The sequence below is a fragment of the Carassius carassius genome, chromosome 45 (assembly GCF_963082965.1).
Source record: "Carassius carassius chromosome 45, fCarCar2.1, whole genome shotgun sequence".
NCBI classification, from domain to species: domain Eukaryota; kingdom Metazoa; phylum Chordata; class Actinopteri; order Cypriniformes; family Cyprinidae; genus Carassius; species Carassius carassius.
Window position 1 is genome coordinate 19348979 of NC_081799.1, and position 20387 is coordinate 19369365.

General features: G+C 37.1%; 1 protein-coding gene across 3 annotated transcripts; it reads left to right on the forward strand.

Moving 5' to 3' along the window:
* Positions 1 to 1139: 1139 nt before the first annotated feature.
* Positions 1140 to 17446, forward strand: LOC132127216 (vascular endothelial zinc finger 1-like). 3 transcript variants are annotated; one of them, XM_059538982.1, is made up of 6 exons: positions 1140 to 1261; positions 9911 to 10680; positions 13348 to 13417; positions 13613 to 13778; positions 15581 to 15616; positions 15844 to 17446. In XM_059538982.1, the coding sequence occupies exons 1-6, from the start codon at positions 1226 to 1228 to the stop codon at positions 16206 to 16208; spliced, it is 1443 nt and encodes a 480-aa protein (XP_059394965.1). In that variant the 5' UTR covers positions 1140 to 1225; the 3' UTR covers positions 16209 to 17446. The 3 variants fall into 3 exon arrangements, with proteins under 3 accessions (XP_059394965.1, XP_059394967.1, XP_059394966.1); XM_059538983.1 differs by having other exon boundaries at positions 1148 to 1261; positions 9914 to 10680; XM_059538984.1 differs by lacking the exon at positions 15581 to 15616.
* The last annotated feature ends 2941 nt before the right edge of the window (positions 17447 to 20387 follow it).

Below are 20387 nucleotides of genomic sequence, written 5' to 3' on the forward strand. Positions count from 1 at the left end.
AAATATGCCATTATTATATTTAGTAAAATAATTATGTTTTTTTTTTATTATTTAATGGACATAACAAATTGAAGGACTGAAATCTTCACTGAAGTTCTAATTAATTGCTTGACGTATAATGTTTGGTAGCCACGTACAGTACACACACACACACACACACACACACATACACACACACACACAAAGCTACTATACTACTTCTGGGGAAAAACAATCTTATAAAGCATGACCTTTTAATCTCTCTGTGACCTGTTAGAAGGGAACCCGAATCCCGCTGACAATAAATCGGGTTATTAAGTTAATTCAGCTCAGGACTCGCCCTTAATTATAAAACGATCCTAAAATAGACCGCGTCTTCAGCTAATCATTCTGGTGTGTCCACTGGGGGGGGGGGGGGGGGGGGGGGTAGCAATAAATCAGGTTAAAAGGGGCTCACAACTCCGCCCCTGTCCCATGTAGGTTTGTTGCATCTGGTGTTTCGGTGTTTTGAACAAATATTTTAAGCGAACGAGTCGTTTTCGTTCACTTCCATACAATGACTCAGAGCATCTAGTTTTGAACGAACCAGGACATCTCGTTCATCGACTCGGTTAAGTGAATGATTTAAAGAATCATTTAATACTGGAGCAACCTGCAGACAGAGACACTGAATGAATCAATACACGAGTCTGAACAAATCTTGTTAGTGAAAAGATTCAAGTCCTTTAGATTAACTAAAATCCCCAACACTAATAGGCAAATAAATGAAGCCTGGATATGCATAATGTTGTATTTAAATGTGTAAAATAGACTTTACATGTACAGATACAACTAGATAGACCATGTATAATCGTATAAATGCAGATAAATCCTGCAGTCAGTCTCGCGCAGTGAGTTATGACGAGTCTCGCGACAGTTCCACGCTATTCATCAACTTCACTCCTGTTTTTTTGGAGCGTCCCGTGAGTCTGTCGAGATGGAGATGAAAAAAACAGGTGTGTTTTGTAAATCACTATAGCCAGTACTTCATGAATTTTTCCCCTGAAGCATAGACAGAATGGGTTGTACCGGAAAGTGTACATAAATGTGTTTTTAAAGTACCATATTGTAAAACCGGACAGTGTTTTATTCATTAAATCTTTCAGACTGCTGTTGCATTCCCCCCTCCCGCGAGTGGTACGTTCCGCGGGGTGGCGGAAGTCTCGCTCTGCCATGTTGAGCGCTTTGTTTCTGTAAGTGAGACGCGATGATGGAGCAGAGCTGGAGCTCTTTCTTATTCCAGGTGAGAAACTCTTTCTCTTAAACACACAGGCACATTCACACTCACACGCCGTCCGCTCGCCGTTCACTCGTGCTACCGGCCTGCCTGCTTCAGTTTGCTTTATTACCAGAGATATTTGAAAAGGCGCAGTTGGAGCAAAACAATAGTAGAGGAGTCCCAGGCGCCCAGACGCGCTCACTCTCTAACGTTAGATGTAGTAACACTCAGTCTCTGTGTCTGTAGATCTAACCCTATATCCCTCTTTACTCCTCTTGTCTGACTCTATAGATGCAGCCGTGTGTAAGTTACATCAGTTTGTTACTCTATCTGCAGATCTGTCCTACTGTTTACTCCTCTGTCTGTGCTGCATCTATCCCGCTTTATTTCTTTGTTATCCTGTCACTATCTCCATCTCTCTTCCATCTATCCTTCCCTCTGTAGACCTTTCCCTCTGCCTCTATCTGTTCATTCATCTCCCTATTCACTCCTTTATAGATATTTCACTCTGTCCGTCTCTCTGTTTGTTCCTTTATCTCCATCAATCTCTTCATTTTCTTTCCCTCTCTAGATCAGTTCATCATCTCTCCATCATAAATTCCTAAATCTCTGTTTTCCACCTCTACCTTTATCTGTACCTCTGTCTAATGTTCCCATAGTCATGAAAAATCTGGCTTTTTTATGTTGTGGAAAACAATGAATGAAAAAGTTATGGAAATGTCTGTAGTCTACGTATTTAAAAAAAAATTGGTGGAAATATTTTGACAATGTGTATTCAAATTTTAAAAGTTTAACAATTATTACAACTTATTACAGCAACAGTCATAGTCATTAGTCTGTATCTATCTATCTATCTATCTATCTATCTATCTATCTATCTATCTATCTATCTATCTATCTATCTATCTATCTATCTATCTGTCTGTCTGTCTGTCTGTCTGTCTGTCTGTTTTAGGACAGAAAAAATCAGACGATGCCTAATAAACTGCTGTAGTGACTCAGATCCTGAAAACTTGTTCACATGTAAACTCACTTTACGAGGTGTTCAGTTAAATAGCATTTTGCTTTCTTAGTCACTTCTATCCTCCGGGCTTTAGTTAAAATTTCTGCTTTTCATTATACCTTTCATAAAATGCATTGATTCCCATTGCACCTGGTTCCTCCGTGTGATTTTCTGCAGCTGGATACATGTATATTAATATTGTTGAAGATCGTATTTATCATGCCTTGTGATCACAGATCTTTTGATGTCAGTGAGTTTTACAGTATGTACAACTACTATAAATCATTCTGGGGAACATGCTTTGTTTGCAGCACATGTTGAGAACACATGGATGTTCTTTACTATGCATGGTTTTGTTATGTGTTTTTATAACATTGTGACCCATACTTCACTATATTATGACTATTCTGAAAAGAAACATGCACATTGTTTTACATTATAACCTATCCTTCAATAAAGCTCAAACTGATTTGCAAGATATCATATTTCCTCAAGCAATGGATGTTTGGGGTCCTGTTTTGCCCTTGAAGTGCTGCACGACTGAGTCATTCCACAGTCAGTTCTCAGGAAGTGAGATTAGACACGTTTGATCTAATGTGACACATGCCGCCATACAGTTTTTTTTCTGTCTCTTTTTAATTGAAAAGCTGTTTGGATTAGCATGAATCAGGCTGGAACCTTTGGCAAAAACAGCAGCTGTGATTGATCAGGTGACTTGTTATTGGAAGAGCATCGTAGTGAAAGTAGTGACTTAGGGCTTTAGTCATGAACTTGGTGAGACTGCAGAAGCTTTTCTGATGGTAAACCTTACTTTGAGGGTGAATCACTTCAGTGGGTGTTTAGTAACAGGGCATATCCTTCAATTGTCTTGGGATGCATTTTTAAAAATGGTCTAAGTTGGTCTTGATAAACTAGTTGATCTCACTAATCAGTTATTGGACAGCTAGTCGGTCGTTGTGACCCATCATGACCTAGTGTATCCTAGAGAAAGTAGAATTCCCGTAATCCATTTATCATCAAGCTGAGGTAGGTTTGTGACTCATGAGTCACTGACTCATAAAACACCCTTTATTTGTTGATCAGACGCACAGCACAGACGAGACGCGCCTCAGACCTGCCCCGTCATCTCTGGGGCCCATCTGCATCTTGCCTTTAGAGCCTAACAGCTTTAGTCTTTCATATTTCCTTGTGCTGAAGATGAATGAAAGTTGTGACGTCTGACTGTCTGGGATCTAAGAATGTTTTTGGAGTCGTTGTTGGTCACCAGAGTGAAATTGTTTGCTGGGACACTTTCTCAAATGTTTCATGCAGTGTCACAGTTTGGTATGGGTGGTATGATGCTATATATCAAGAAACAGTATTAATGTGTCATCAACACACCAATCTGTTATACTATTTATACCACTATTTTGTCAGAGCTGTGGTTTTAACATCATTATCAGCTCTTTTACAATGACTTAAAATATTTGTTATATTTACAGTGTATTACAGCCTTAATTTTAGCTTGTATCGTGTTTTTACACTGATGCCAAAATTCTTATTAAATTTATCTTCTGATTTGCACCCATCAAGTGTAAATACCAGTATATACATGTATTTAAGTCAAGAGATATGCAAAAAGAAAATGTTTCATTGAAAAACACAACTTCAAATTTTTTATTTCTACTCAAATATGTGTGTTCAGTAAATTCAAAAACATCATTAAATTACAATTTACATCAAAAGATTATTTAAAAAAATGATAGAAATATAGAATTTATTATACAAGCACACACACTTTGTTTTTATATCATATCATAGTTAATTCTAATTAGCATCTGTCTATTTTTTGTGGATTAAAACATATATTAATAATAGACAGAATAATAAATTCATATTTTAAATATTAATTTTTTTTTTATCATGTGAAATATTATTCTATTATTTATGGACAAAAACAGACATATGCTATGATGATGTAATATATTCAACATTATGGGGTTGAATTTCCAGCAAAAATTATTTGCATGTATTCAGTTACCGTGGTATAATATCTCATAGCATGATGTAAGGATGTGGTCACACCACCCACCCTAGTCCCAGTGAAACACAAGCTTCATGCGTCTGTGAAAATGTGTGAACTGGAGGGAGATTATGCATTGGGATTCATCCTTTAGGGTCTAATAGTTGTAAACAGCTGGGTTGTGTAGTGTTATGAGCTGTTCGCCTTCCCACAAGCTCCCTGTTCCTTTTGTACTGTTTTTTTTGCCCGTTTAATCACCCTTTCTTCTTTGCGGTTTCTTTTCAAATTCAAATTTAAGAAAGCTTTACTCCAAAATGGATTACCATGTGTTTCAGCATCCAGCCCGGGCCTGTTGCAGATCTCCATTGTGCGGCCACTGGCTTTTCAAAACTCCTTATTCTCTGGCTGAACTCGTTTTCTCTGTTATTTACGTTACACTGACCTCACACTTCAGACCCGATTTGTATCAAAATTGTCAGAGTGGCGTGAAGACCCAGCAGGGCTACAGTCATTCTGCGTCACGCACTCACAGAGTTCACATACATACACACACACACACACACACATACATGGAGCGGCCTAGTCTAGACTTGTGTCCCCAGACGTACCCAGTAAACTGATGACTGGGATGCTATAGGAAGAGAGCAAGCAGATATATGTGTGTGTGTAAATATGCAGTTCTCCTAACGAATAGAGGAACCAAATCAGAGAAGACTCCTGCACAAAGACCCCCTGCGGATCCATGAGGGCATCCCGGCTCCGATTTGTGTCCATCACAATAGAGCAGATGAAATAAGGAGCAGAAAGAAGCATTCTTTTTTTTTTTTTTTTGTCCTGCGTCTGCCTGCATTGCGGTCAGCCCTGCGAGATGGATGGATGATGCTGAATGCGAGAGGTCAGGTATTTAACCCTGCCCTCTCCGTGATTGCACGAAAGTACGCATCTTAATTGCGGTGTCCTCTTTTTGCTGCATCTGCAGAGAGCAACTGCATCATGCACCTGATTAAGCAAAATGACATATTTATTAAATCTTCTAATGGACCCTGTTCATAGACTATGGATGTGTTTCCACAATTATTAACATCGTGAATATAGTTTTTGTCTATTTTCATAGTAAAAATATATAACACAATCCATTGTTTTACATTGCATTGGCATTATATCTAAAAAAAAATAGAGTATTATGAATATGGCAGCTGAAGGAGTGATGGCAAATTTAACATCTTTCTCTCTTCTGACCAACACAATATTTTTTCATCATATGTAATGTCATATTTTTGACATAGTATTTATTTTCCTATTTGAGCAAACGGAAATGCGAAAAAAAAATGTGCTGTAGTTTCAGTTCACCACCAAAGAGGTTTTCCTAATTATGATCCTAATTCCTAATTATCCACAAGTTCTTATCAGGAAGGTCCAGCAGATCCTGGCTTTCATACAGAATGACAATACAGTTGTATTTTCATTTTTCTTAAAGTCATTTTTACTTGACAAACACCTGTCTGCATTTATGCATTTATATAAAAAACAAAATAAAAAACACAGAAACAGGCTGAATGCAAAAACATCCAATGCTTTAATACTAAAGATATTAAACAAAAATGCTAAATCTCAATCTTTTTCACAAAATCATATTTAAAAGGATCCAGTTACTACAAGACTATAGGCATACAATTTTTTTTCAGAATATATAGTACATATAATAAGTGCAATATTTTGAAGTCAAATATTCATCAAATAAGCATGCTAAAAATCAAAGTACCTTTTTTAGTTTTTGCACAAGGCTATATTATTGGTCTATTATAATATATTTTGAAATTGAGAGACAATAATTCAAAGGTTTTAGCATCCGCAGTTATTTTGAGACCGTAAGCATGCTAAAACTCTCTGTATCAAGTTGAAAAATATTAACTAGTCCACTTCACTAATCAGTTAGCTTATAGGATGACTAGTGAACCAATATTTATGTTTCCTTTGCCTCTGAGAATTGACAGGCCTTGTTGTTTCATCAAGGCAGGGGAAGCTGTTCCCTCAGGGGCCGAGCACTAATAATGCCACCTTTGACCTTTTGCTGACTTCATTCATGGTTTAAAATCTACATCTGATTTTTGCTCATTAGTTGTGTGCATTTGGGGAAGGTTTTTTGATTGTTGTTGTTTAAACCAAGCTGGTTTGGGGCTGTTTCTGTGGTTTGTGGGGGCTGTGCCTGTTTTAGATGCTCCATTGAACATCAATAGTGGGTTAACAGGGCGTTTGCCGCACTTTATCGAGTCATTTAAACCCCACAGGCTGCGGTAGAGTTGAGAAGTCGGATTCATTATAGTGAACCACTTCGTTAAGACTGTTCATAGATGCATTGAATTTAACTTTCATACATGTTCAGAAACTCCAAGTTTGGCAATAGATGTGTTTGTGATGGTTGTATATTGTTTTCCCTCTGGTTGTCCTGGTGTTGTGGCTCAGAGATGAGTGTCTGGCGGGGCAGGTGGCTCTGGTGTAGGTTAGCAGTGAGTGTCTGTAAGCTTTTGCCCCTGACTGTCTAAACAAATCCCTTACGCTGCTCTGTGTGTAAGGGAGAACTAAAGGAGTGCGTCCAGCCTCCCAGAATCCTCAGTAAACAAATAAACATCCACCTCTGTTTCCAGGCCTGCGAGGTGGCTTTCACTGTGTGTTCAAGTTGGCTGCATCCCAGTTCACATACTTCTGTGCGCTGAAAGTAAATAATTCACTCATAATGGGAAAGTATACTGGCTCACACAGATGTAGACTTTAAAAATCCATTGTACCGTATTTTTCGGACTATAAGTCGCACCTGAGTTTAAGTCGCATCAGTCCAAAAATACGTCATGAGGAAAAAAACATATATAAGTCGCACTGGACTATAAGTCGCATTTATTTAGAACCAAGAACCAAGAGAAAACATTACCGTCTACAGCCGCGAGAGGGCGCTCTATGCTGCTCAGTGGTAGACTACAGGAGCACTCAGCAGCATAGAGCGCCCTCTCCTGGCTCTAGACGATAATGTTTTCTCTTGGTTCATTTCTCTCGGTTCATGTCAAATTCATTTTGATAAATAAGTCGCAACTGACTATAAGTCGCAGGACCAGCCAAACTATGGAAAATAGTGTATTTGTGAAAGACAAGTTTTCTATTTATCCATTTATATTTAATTCTACATTACCATTTAAAAGTTTGAGGCTGGTGAAAAAAAAATCTTGCTTTTGCATTTGGCTATGCACAATATATCGGCCACTAAATGTAAATTTGTCGGTTTGTTTTAACAGTGAGACTAACAGGCTAAAAAAAAAAAATTCTAAAAATTTAGATTTATCAGCCAACATATCAGTTATTGGCTTTTTCGAATTATCGGTTATCATTATCGGACACAATTTTCCCTAATTTAGTTGATTAAAAGTAGAGTAAAAACAGTAATATTGTGAAATATGTTTACAATTAAACTGCTTTCTATTTTAATAAAATGTAGTAAAGCTGAATTCTCAGCCAACATTACTCCAGTCTTCAGTGTCATTCATAAATCATTCCAATTTGCTGATTTGGTGGCCCAGAAACATTTCTTATAAATAAACAATTTTGTTGTTAATCTTTTTGTTAAAACCATGATATATTTTTTAGGATTCTTTGATGAATAAAAAAAAAATGTATTTGAAATAGAATCTTTCATAACATTATAAATGTCTTTGCTGTCACTTTATCAGTTTAATGCATCCTTACTGGATGCATTAAATACAGAAGAGATCTAGACCTTCAGCTGTGCAAAATGTAGTTTGATATCTCTCAGCCAGTATATTGCTTATCAAATCTATCATATTCCTGTCGATCAAACACAACTATCTGTAGTGTTAATGCTACAACTCTCTTGTTTTCTCTGTAAAGTCCTTGTCATCTCGTTCACACACAGGTTTAGCTGAGTTTGATCCTGACCCGCTGAATCATCTCACTTGTGTTACAGTTCATTTTGCAGTCACATGAAGAACCGGGAGCATCTCAGCAGATCGGTTTACGCCAGCCGAAACAGATTTAGATTTCTCAGCGGCCCGGCGTTGTTTTTGAGCTCAGTTAATGCCTCTGCCCTGTACCCAGCCCTCATGCCAGCATGTGCTCTATCACGACTCCAGCGTAATCTGTGTCATTAGTTTGGGGCCAAGATGACACTTTTGATAACACTGTGAATCATTCTGAATCAGGATTTCTGAATCCAGTCATTAGCCCAGCATGCATTTCTGTGGTTGAAGAGGGGAAACTTGACTCATTTGATTTAATGAGAAGTTTCTCAATGGAGAGCCTCTTCCTCCTGCCAGTTGTCGAGTCCAGTGTGTGTTTGTATGTAACGTGAGCGTGTGTTCATTCCTGAACTTCTGCTCATCGTTAGTCACCCCGCAGGCTGCCGGAAGTGCTGATGGGAACACAGAACACACACACACAACAAATCTGTGCTAGATGGACTTTGTCATCTACATCAGTGAGATCAGAGTTTTTCATCTCTGTTCAAACGTACTGGATCCCCAGAGTTAAACTGAGGAAAAATAAAATAAAAGTAAAATCCAGTATATATTCTATTATTTAATCTGTTCTATTATATATGACCCTGGTTCACAAAACCAGTCAAGTTGCACAGGTATATTTGCAGCAATAGCCAACAAAACATTGTATGGGTCAAAATTATCGATTTTTTTTTTATGCCAAAAATCATGAATATATTTAGTAAATGTCTTACCGTAAATATATTCAAATGCAATTTTTGATTAGTAATATGTGTTGCAAAGGACTTTATTTGGACAACTTTAAAGTGCAATTTTCAGATTTTTTTTGCACTCTCAGATTCCAGATTTCCAAATAGTTGTATCTCAGCCAAATCGTGTAGTATCCTAACAAACCATAAATCAATGGAAAGCTTATTATTCAGTGTTTAGATGATGTATATATCATCTATAAATCTCTTTGAAAATAATTTACCCTTACGAAGGTTTGTGGTCCAGGGTCTATATATATATATTATTATTATCATTATTATTTACTACTTATATTAGTTATTTTTCTAATTTAAAAATTATGCCCGGTTACGTAAGTAATTAAAGTTTTCCATCTTTTGTACTGTAAGATACAGAGTTTTGATGTCTGATTTCACTTAAGAAATCTTAAAATCATAAATATATGTGATTTATATAATAAATATATATCATAAATACTTTAACCTGTGTTCAAAATAAAACCGTTTGGATTTATAACATTTCTCTGAACTTATTTTTGGGGGTGTTGCCGTACATGACTCTACTCTGTGTGTTTTAAAGTTTAAACCGATAACGGATTTAAAATGATTTATTTTTGGGAATTAATTCATTTATTTATTTATTATCTCATTACTCTATTTCTTTTATTGAGTATTCCATTTTTATTATTTAATTTAGTTTCATTTTATTTAGTTAATTATTTTATTTTTTATATTATTATTCTGATATACTTGTTTATAATTTTTTTAAATTCATCTTATTATTTAGTATTTTATTATATTATTTATTATTTGTAATTATTAAGTGCAGAATGTCTCTCTAGGACATTTTTAGCAGCCATAAATTTGGTCAACATTGTTTTTATTAGTTTTTTGTTTCCTTTTTTAACCCCCCTGTCCGATTCTGTCTTCTCCTTCCAGCAGGCTAATGAAGCCCTTCACCACCAGCACCAGGTGGCCCCAAGCAGCCTGCTGCCACTGCTGAACTCTGAGCCCCAGGACCAGAAGCCTGTGATGCCCATTCCTCTGGACCACAAGCCCCCCGTCAGCGCCGCCGAGCTCCTCAAGGACAATGTAGCCAGCGGGACTGGGGGAGGAGGGGGTGGCAATGGCGGAGGAGGTGGTCCAATGCCCGTGGTTAAGAAAGAGCACAAGAGCAAGACCCCATTCATCTGCGGCTACTGCAACAAGGCCTTCCGCGACAGCTACCACCTCCGCCGACACGAGTCCTGCCACACCGGCATCAAAATGGTGTCCAGACCCAAAAAGATGGCGCAAGCGGCACCCACCATGGTTTCGCTCATCTCCACCATGCCCCGTGAGAACACAGGCGACCCTGCCTACATCTCAACCGTCGCTGGCATCTTTTCCACAGCAACCACTTCCACGTCTTCTGCCTCTACTGTCATGTCCCCGACGTCCATGTCCAACGTGACCCAACACAGTGCCCCCAAAAAGCCACCCAAACCCGTAAAGAAGAACCACGGCTGTGAAATGTGTGGGAAAGCCTTCCGGGACGTTTACCATCTGAACCGGCACAAGCTGTCACACTCGGATGAAAAACCATTCGAGTGTCCTATATGCCAACAGCGCTTTAAGAGGAAGGATCGCATGACGTACCACGTGCGCTCACATGACGGAGGGGTCCACAAACCCTATGTCTGTTCTGTATGCGGAAAGGGATTCTCGAGGTATGTGGAGCTTTTTCACTTGCTTAAATTTAATCAGTGTGTTTGGTTTCGAAGTTATGAATTATAAGGAATTCAATGATTCTGGTTCAGATTCTAGTGAACAATTCTGGATCTTTAATGATTCCTAAAGTATTTTTAAGGAACCTCTTCCCTTTTTTGACAACATACACTATGTTTGGGGTCAGTGAGTTTAATTAACTAAATTAATACTGTTATTCAGCAATAATTCATTAAATTAATCAAAAGTAAATTCACAATAAAAATCTTTTTTTTTAAAATATTTAAATATTTGCTGTTCTTTTGAACTTTCTAGTCATCTAAGAATGTTTAAAAATATATATGTTTACAAAATAAATTACACAACACAGCTGTTTTCAACATTGATTGTAATAAGAAATGTTTCAGTAAACCTGCATATTAGAATGATTTCTGAAGGATCATGTGACACTGAAGACTCTATCTGCTGCTGAAAATTCAGGTTCGCCATTACAGAAATAAATTACATTTAAAAATAAATTGAGAAGAAAAATGTTGAATTGCAATAATTTTTCACAACATTAGTTATTACTGTTTTTGATAATAAATGGAGCCTCAATAAACATAAGAGTTTTCTTTCAAGAACATAAAAATCTCTTCTCGACCACATACATTTGCCCAGTAGTGTATTTAGTTTGTATTATTTATGTTATTAATTGTCATTTATTACAATATTTATGAAGTAAAAAAAAAAGTAAAAATAGTAATTAAACTGAACTAGTGCAAGTTTTAAGTACAGTAATGGTTCATTTCAAGTTGGAAATTGAAAAAAAAAAAAGATTGGTAGCTTGGTATAATTGTTAATTGATTGATTTAATGATGCTTAATCATTTAAAAATTATTTAATGTTGGTTCCGAGTTCTTAATATAAATTCGTACAGATAACTATATCTCTACACTGTAAACAGTATTAGAATGTATACGTTAATGGCAAATGTGAATCATTTCCATCCTGCATTAAATGAGGTTGTTTGTGGATTCTGATGATGTCAGTGCGTTTAATAATGTCTGTTGAAATATGCGTTCAAAGCTGGAGCCGAATCCACCATCTGCTGTTCTGATGATGTTAATGTTGTCTCATTCCTATTGGCTGCTGCTGGCTGATTTATAGTTGTTGTGAATGGATCTGACTGGCTGCCTTTGTAGGACCCAGCATGCCGAGGGTCTGCGTGAACAGAAGGAGGAGGGGGTGCTCTTTTTCCTCTGTTATTCCCCCTTTCTCTCCTGTTTGTTCTGTCTTAGAGGATCAGCGCTGGGGTTTCCTTTGAGTCACTCAGGGGCCGCAGACATACGGCTGCTTTAGGAGTCTCGTCTATAGCTCGTCCATAACGTCCCTGAATATCCGGGAAAGCATCGGAGAGGCCTCGCTATCCCTGAAATTAATCCTGGGATTATTTATCACGCACAGACCCAAGTCAAAGCGCAGAGATAAAAGGGGCTGTTTTTAGAGCTCTGGTTGTTTCTGAGAACACCACCTGAAAACAAAATGTCCCAGTCTCCTCCGGCTGGTCGTGTCACATTCATATTTAGTGCAGTTTTCAAACCTGAATTAAATTATTTTCCTGCAAATGCCCCTGTTCATTTGCATTCACTAATATTTTGTTCCAAATACTTTGGCTATGAATATGAGAGGAAGTTGTGAGGTAGCAAAAAATTTAATCTGATAGAATGTTATTTTGATGTCTTCGAGCTACTAAAAGAGATACGACGTGAAATGATTATATTATTTGATTAATAGATACTGCTTAACTAATATAATTACTTTTATTTGTAGATTAAAATTTTTTACTTTTTTAATGTCTATTATTAATGTTTATGTCCATTTTAGTTATTATAGTACATCATGTCAAACTAAATTAAAATAATGAAGCTGACATATTAATCAAGTTAATTTCATTAATTTTTTTTACTTTTTTAATTTATCAAATTCTGTAAAAGTGTACTATTCTGAAATATTACAATTTAAAATAGCAATTTGTATATATATATATTCAAATGCAATTTATTCCTGTATATAGTACATAGTAAAGTTGCATTCTCAGCATCATTACACCACCTTTGTGCACCTTAAGTTTTCTTACTAAGCATTAAATCCAAATAATATAGGTAATTAAACTTAAGGTCATTGCACACTTAGTCTGAAATTTTTTTACATGTTTTTTCATATTCGCATCCTTTCCTATCAAAATGCTTGCTATGGATGTGAAAATGCATAAAATGGAACCTGATCCAAAAATAATTTATGACTGAAAAACGTTTCGGAGGCAGTGTGTAAATGTGATGTGTCGTATTTATTTTTTAACATGCAAAAATTTCAGACTCATGTTCACATCAAAGCCTCCAGTGTGAGAGCAGCATCAGTTTTTTCTGGTAGCAGATGTGAATAGTGAATTGTTGCTGGTATAGGCCAATATTTACTGTATGCCACATCTGCTAGCATGCTTTATAGCTCACGGCAGCTGATGAATCTGCAGCTCAGAGGCAGACTCGCAAAGTACAGCACCTGAGCCTGCTGGTTTTGTTCTTGTGAGGTGTGCACAGCAGCTGGTACCAAAAGCCAGTGGCTTTGTTACAGAGACTTGATGCTGTTTTAATTCTTGCCATGCTTTTAATTTTTCCCTCTCTTTTCAGGCCTGACCATCTCAGCTGCCATGTGAAGCATGTTCATTCCTCGGAGAGACCTTTCAAATGCCAAGTAACGGTAAGAACAGGAACCCCTTTACCCTATTTATTCAGTGGAGCCTCAACTTTTTGAATGTTTAGTTGCTGGCAAATAAAGGTTTGAACGCCAGAAAGGATTATTATTGAAGACTTAACAAGCTTTTATCAATTTGGATAATTAAAAGAAAAATAGTTGTATATGTGCTGTAAATGATGTAATTCTGTCCATTTATAGGCCTGTACATCAGCCTTTGCCACCAAAGACAGACTTCGGTCGCATATGATTCGGCACGAAGGGAAAGTCACTTGTAACGTGTGTGGAAAGATGCTGAGCGCCGCCTACATCACCAGCCACTTAAAAACACACGGCCAGAATAACTTCAGTAATGCCTGTAACAAAGGTAAGTGCAACGTGATTGGCTGCCCTGGCCAATCACCCAATCAGCCGGTAATCTCTCCCAGCCTCTCTGGGTGACTCATGTAGCTCTAGCTCCAGCATCTTTCTACTAACACTCTGTTCATCCTTTCCTCAGAGCTCTTTGCTGTCCCTACAGCTCCCAAACTCTCCTATACACTCAAGTGCACTAGTTTGAGAAGTGACTTTGCAAGCACAGTTGGGAGATTTTTAACACCCTTTTAGAACCATCCAGAATGACACCGTGATCAGCCTACAATAAATGATATTCTGTTGTGGTCTTAATAAGTCCTACAACTTTTCAGAATATATTTTTCAGAAACATCTACAATAATTTAATTAAATGTTTTCACGACATCACAAGTTATTCTGAAAACTTCACTATCCCGTGCCTGGCCTATGATTTTACAGGTTCTTGGTTTGAGTAACGTAGGTTTTAGGAGCCAGTGCAGAGTTGCTATTTCTTAGATGGAAAAAATGGGTATCTGAAGAAGCACAAAGAATCTTGGGAGTGTAGTCTCTGTAAAGTAGACATGAGAGCCATTTGAAGCCATTTTTTTAGCATTTCTGTCCAGAATGATACTTGAACATGGCTTTCAAGATTCTTTTCCATTGAAAGTCCTGTGCCATTGGCATCATTTATGTTTGGGATTGTTTCACCCTGATTCTTGAGAGTTGTTTGGTTGTGCTGTTCATGACGTTTCACTGGTCATGGCATTTGACTCATTTGTTCAGATCTTAAGTTAGTCAAGCATGTCAGTGGAGAAGACCAGTGCTTTGATTCAGGCAGAAACTTCTCTGACTGAACCGGATCCTTTCTAAGGATGTGTACAACAGGGTCAGGAGTAGGTCAAGGGGCAGGTCTACTGCAAGGATTGAAAACAGCGCCCTGCCAATTTGTTCTTTCATTTACTTTCATTAGAATTTAATGGGTAGAGTTTGCTCAAATTAATGCCTGAGCTCTCAGTTTGTCTTAGAGCTGTTGTGCTATTTAGTGATCGGTGCCATTACATGTACTTATGGATTTTTTTGTCATGAATTAACCCACTGATCCCCATCCTATATCTCTGTCATGTAGTTTAGTTCAATTTTATTTTTTATTTTTTTTTCTTGATCACGATTAGCTAATTTTTTTGTTGTTGTAGACTGTGAATCTTTTTTTTTTTTTAATAGAGTGTTAGAATTTGGTAGAATTATATATTTATTTTAATAGCTAAAATCTCTGAATGTTCTGGTTTCAAGACACATTCTCTCTTTATTGACACAATCTGTGACCATGCTGTTGATTACCACAGAAATTGTATTTAATTAAAAGTATTTAAAAGTATTTTTATACGATAGTATAATATCATATAATGTGATACAAATTGTAAGTATATTCATTTATTATATTTAAAACATTTCTCAGACAGATATAATTGGGTGCATATGTAATTATTCTAAAATTATTTGTTATATTATATTATTGTATTGTTATATACTATAGCAACATAATTCAAATACTTTTTAACAGTAATGCCCTTATAATAGACAAAGAATTTTTGCCTATTTTTGCAAACTGATGAATATGATTTTTTCTGTGCTAACGTCTACATGCTGTTGATAGCTTAACCTGTTTTGAACCTGAAACATTCACATTACATTTAAATTTCTCCCATTTTAACACTATAGTCATGTCTGTATTCACACTGTGCATAAATGCTGCAGCCCTGCATTGCTAAAAGTCCCATAATGCATCACTGCAGGCAGCTGCCTGCCCATCATAACCCTCTGTCTGTTTCTAAATAGGAGATTGGCAGTGGAACCACTCAGGGCTCCGAAAAGGTAAAAATGAAATGGAAACAAAAAAGGTGGAAAAGACGATGTACACATACAATAACAGTTTGCTCGCTCGTGTCTCTGCTGTTGATAACAGGAAGTTCAATCACAAATGCTCTCATAGGTCATTTGCCACATGAGTCTAGATGTCCAGAGGATTTGGGAACAGAATACACACAAATCCCCAACACAAGCACTAACGCTTCTCCTGTCTCTTTCTCTGTGCTCTACAGACAACAATGAAGTTTGCCACTCTGCCTCCACTACACCAGTCTCGGCCACAGCCCCAATCACCTCTGCAATGAACCGCGGCAACACCAGCAACCCCGTTACAATAGCAGCCCAGATGAACATCTCTACCAACACAGTCAACATCACGTCTCCAGTCAGCCTGCAGCACCAGGTTACCATCACCGGGCCTGTGAACATTGCATCCGTCAACATCCCAGCCTCAGCGTCCATGAATATAGCCCATCCGGTGGCCATCACCACGCCCATGGCCATGCCCATGAACATCGGCACCCCACTCAACATTGCCATGAGACCTATGGACACCATGCCCTTCCTGTCCCAAGTCTTGCCATCTTCTCACTGGTAAAACCAGGGGCACTGACCAGCATTTTTTCCTGACATCTGAGTGGCGCGAACAAACCCATCGCGTGGCTACATTGCAACACTAGCAGAAGATTTGCACGGATTTCCAACTCTCTCTGGCCTTCGAGTATGCTTGCGTTTTGCGCACCTGGTGAGCAGCTCTGTAGCGGGGCATTGCGCAAGCTCCTCTGAGCACTTCAAACCCCGAATTTAAGGACAAATGCAATAATTGATGTGCATTTCGAACCCATTTTTTTTTTTATAAGCAGAGTGCCAGTGGGTTCTTCAATGATGTTTAAGTGTACCCTGCTAATCAGTATTTAAGGAAATTCGTTTAAAATGGACTGTTGCTTCCATTGGGAGGATTTTTTAAATATCTTTTGCATTATTTAGATTTTGCGCAGGGTTGTGAGTGTGTGTGTGCGTTGTTTTTTTTTTGTGTGTATGGAGGTGCCGTAGATCCCTTTTTTTTTTTTTTTATTAATGGTGTTCGTCATGACACTGTTTACTACTATTCAGTTTTTATTAGGGGAGGGCAGCTTCATTCTCTTATTGTTTACGTGACCATTGTTAGATGTCGCGTGTTTTTTTTTGCATACAGAAGAAAGCTTTGGAGGAAGGAAAGAGTCTTGCACTGAAAGCATATCTCTAGTTTAAAGAGGCAGTATTATCTAAATATAAATATCAAGATGTGTTCCAAATGGTGCACTTGATGTGGTCGCTACTATCCCATTTTTGTGCAGATCTATAAAGTCCATGAAGACAAAGAGTATCCTATTTGTCATTTAACAATTGAGAAAGGTTCCCCCTTTGCACAATAGTGCGGACTTCACAGCCTACTACTCTACAGTCTTTGCAGCATTTCTTCACCAAAGTGTGGACTCAAAGGGCCAAGTGTGTCATTTGGGATGGGGTTTATGGGCTGTAGGTAACCAGCTCATTTATAACAGCGCCATCTATTGGTTGGAGTACTGCGCTGATGCCCTTTTAAAGTTTTCATTTGGACATTTGCCTGTTAAAAGTTTGTATTTGTATTTTTTATATGATGTTTGCAAGATTCCTGTTCTAAAAACATGTTTTACAAAGGAAATGGCTGAGAATAGGAAATGAACGTGAATAATTCCAGGAAAATGCCTTGGAATTATTCATGTTTGTTTGTATATATATTTCACTTTGATTTTTTTTTTTTTACTATTTGTTTTTTAAAAGTTTTTATTATTATTATTATTTTTTTTTGCATGTTTATGTTTTCAGTTTTGTTTTAGATTTTATTTTTTGTTTGTTTGTTTTGTTTTATGAAGTTTCTCTCTCTGTAGATGATGGTATTTTCCTGTAGTTAAAGCCCAGAAGCAACATAAAATTAACATAAAAGCACGTCTTCAGTCTGAAATAATGGAAGATGTTTACAGACTGGCTCTGGAAATTTCAACACTGTGTGCTTGTCTATTTGGACTAAATATTTTAATAATTTTGTGTTAATGAAACACAACAGTAGGAAGAGTCAGCTGTCACTCACTACACAGTACTGCCACCAATGTGAGAGAATTTAGGTACATTTTGTCAGCCACTTCCTCTATATGCTTCCTGTGCATGGAGCAGATGCAAAAGAGAAGAGACTGCTGTAGTGAAAACACTAATTATTTGACTTGTATGCAATTTTTTGTGGGTCGTTATCCCGCCAATGATTTGACGATCTGGAGTGTCTGAATGGACACCGTCCACCCCAGCACTGAGTCTCAGGAAGGGGATGCTTTTTCCTGATCAGACACAATGAATCCCTGATCCATGTGTGTGTGTTTGTGTGCGTGTCTCGTGAGGCATTTGATTCTCCCATCACACTAGAACAAACAAAAGCATGTTTCCATAGTTTAGCGAGTGAGAATGCACGTTTATGCATTTCATGGTGGATGCATTACAATTGCCTCTTTTATTTGCCAAATTGAAACCAATTATGAAATCCAATGAAGTGAACATTTTCAAATTGAGTCCAATGTTGTTGTTTTGATTCAGTTGGTGAACTGGATGATTTTTGGAGCCCCTGTGAAAGCAGTTGAATGTATATGTTTGTACAGAAGTGTTTAGCTCAGAAGATCTTAGAGTACAGATAGACAATGTGAGCAAAGAAAAGCAAAATAACCTTTTATAAAACTTTTGTATTAGTACATTAACAATGGTAATTTTGTATATATGAAGACTAGGCTTTCTGAGTAGCAGAAAGAAAAACATTCCTACATTTTTTCTTAAATGTAAGTTTGTCAGAAATAATTATGTAAACATGCGCAATGTTTATGTGCCTTTTATTTGGGTTGTCTAAATAAATAAAAAAAACTGTAAAACAAGCATTTAAGAGAGATCTACCAGCATTTATTTTCAGCAGTGCTAAAATGTATTGCATAAATATGGAAAAGCAACATCTAGACATTAATCTTTTATGACTTTCTTGCTCTCTTCACACAGATGTACCTTTGTTTGACAGGTTCTCTGCAATCATCAAGAAGTAACCGTATTAAAATTATTTCTAAGCACAGAAATTTCTATTCTCTTTCGATTTTCTAATTACACTCATTTTTTTTTTGGCCTTTTAATCAATGCAATCTTAATGCAAATTATTTTGGTCCAAAAAAATTAATTTGCTGCTAAAATATGGAGACCCTGATCTGATATTTGTTAAACTAGCTTCTGTCTTTATATCAGGATTACATGAGATACGTTTGTTGTTTTTGTTATAGATTTACTTTTTTAAATTAATTTGTTTTGCATCTACTTTCAAATTATTTTTGCTTTTGCTGGTCAAAAAAAGTGGAAACTCTAATCTGAAAAATCTGTAAAATATTTTGCTATAAGTCTCTTTGTAAAGTTGCATGGGAAATTCGGAGTCTGGCCAATGGGAATGCAGAAGAGAAGACCAGCAGGCACTCTCAGCCTAGGCAATGGGCCAGATATTTTGACTTCCACTTGATTTTGCGTCAGGCATTGCACATCACATATAAGCGTTTTCTCAATGTATGAACCTCACCTAAAAAAGAAAAATCCTTTTTCATCTCTAATTCATGGCTCTCCATCTGGCCCTGTTCTATTGTTCCCCTCCCCCCACACTAGTTCCTTAATCTTACATGCTGCCTTTTTCTTCTTCTTCGCGAATCTCATATTGGTCGTTAGGACTCATTTCCATGTGCATTGTCTCCATTGGTGTGCGTTCACGGCCTAACGCTTGCCGCATCATTTGATCAGGCGTGACGCGCCCCTGGGATCCCAATATAATCAGCCCTGGGTTTAATCTCGTGTCCATGAGCAGGTGCTTCGGGTTCAAGGTCTTTTGTTTCACCCCTGGCTGTCGCCTCACAACGGGGATAAAAGACAATGAGTCCCATTGAAAGAACAATTGCGCTTTTTTTCAGGGCGCCGCTGTTCACCATCTGCCCGTGTCTGTAAGTACAGGCAGCTGTATTAGTATTTGAAGAGCATTTTTCTTCGTTCATTCATATTCATGAAAACACCTCATTTGGTAACATTGAGCACTTAAGTAATAAATAATTTAGACATATTATTGAAACAGAAAACCAGTGGTTACACCCTATATATCGCCCCTATTATTGTGGGGTTTTCTGTGTTTTTGTTTGGTCTTGTAACTTATGTACATACATAAAAGACCAAACGATAACACAGAAAACAATAATATATCTTATAGGGGCAATATATAGGGTGTTACCTCGTGTGTGTGTGCATGTATAAATATATATAAATATAAATATATATATATATATATATATATATATATATATATATAGACTTTAAATAATATCTTTATTAAAGTGGAAATCAGTTTACTAAATAATAAACTTGACTGACTGCTTCACTTCCACTTTAAAGGGATATTTGTTTTGTTCATTATTTATTTTTATTTATACTAGCCTATTTGTAATTTTATGCAATTACTTGCCTGTCAGTTGAGTTTGTGGCAAAACCTTTTGCAGTGTTTACATGTTGTTTATACCTGAATAAAATTAATTAAAATAGATGTTTGATTTCATAAAGTACAATTTGATTGCAAAATGCACTAGAATAAGACTATTTTCCCCTATATATTTCATAATTGAGGATTTCTTTAAAAACTCGTCTCATCTCGTTCTCGTGAACCCAGTCTCATGTCTCATCTCATGGGATAATTGTCTCATCACACCCC

Coding starts and splice junctions, on each gene's coding strand:
- LOC132127216 (XM_059538982.1), top strand. CDS start 1,226: ATGATGGAGCAGAGCTGGAGCTCTTTCTTATTCCAG. Junction 1,262..9,910: donor GGAGCTCTTTCTTATTCCAG/GTGAGAAACTCT, acceptor TTCTCCTTCCAG/CAGGCTAATGAAGCCCTTCA. Junction 10,681..13,347: donor TGCGGAAAGGGATTCTCGAG/GTATGTGGAGCT, acceptor CTCTCTTTTCAG/GCCTGACCATCTCAGCTGCC.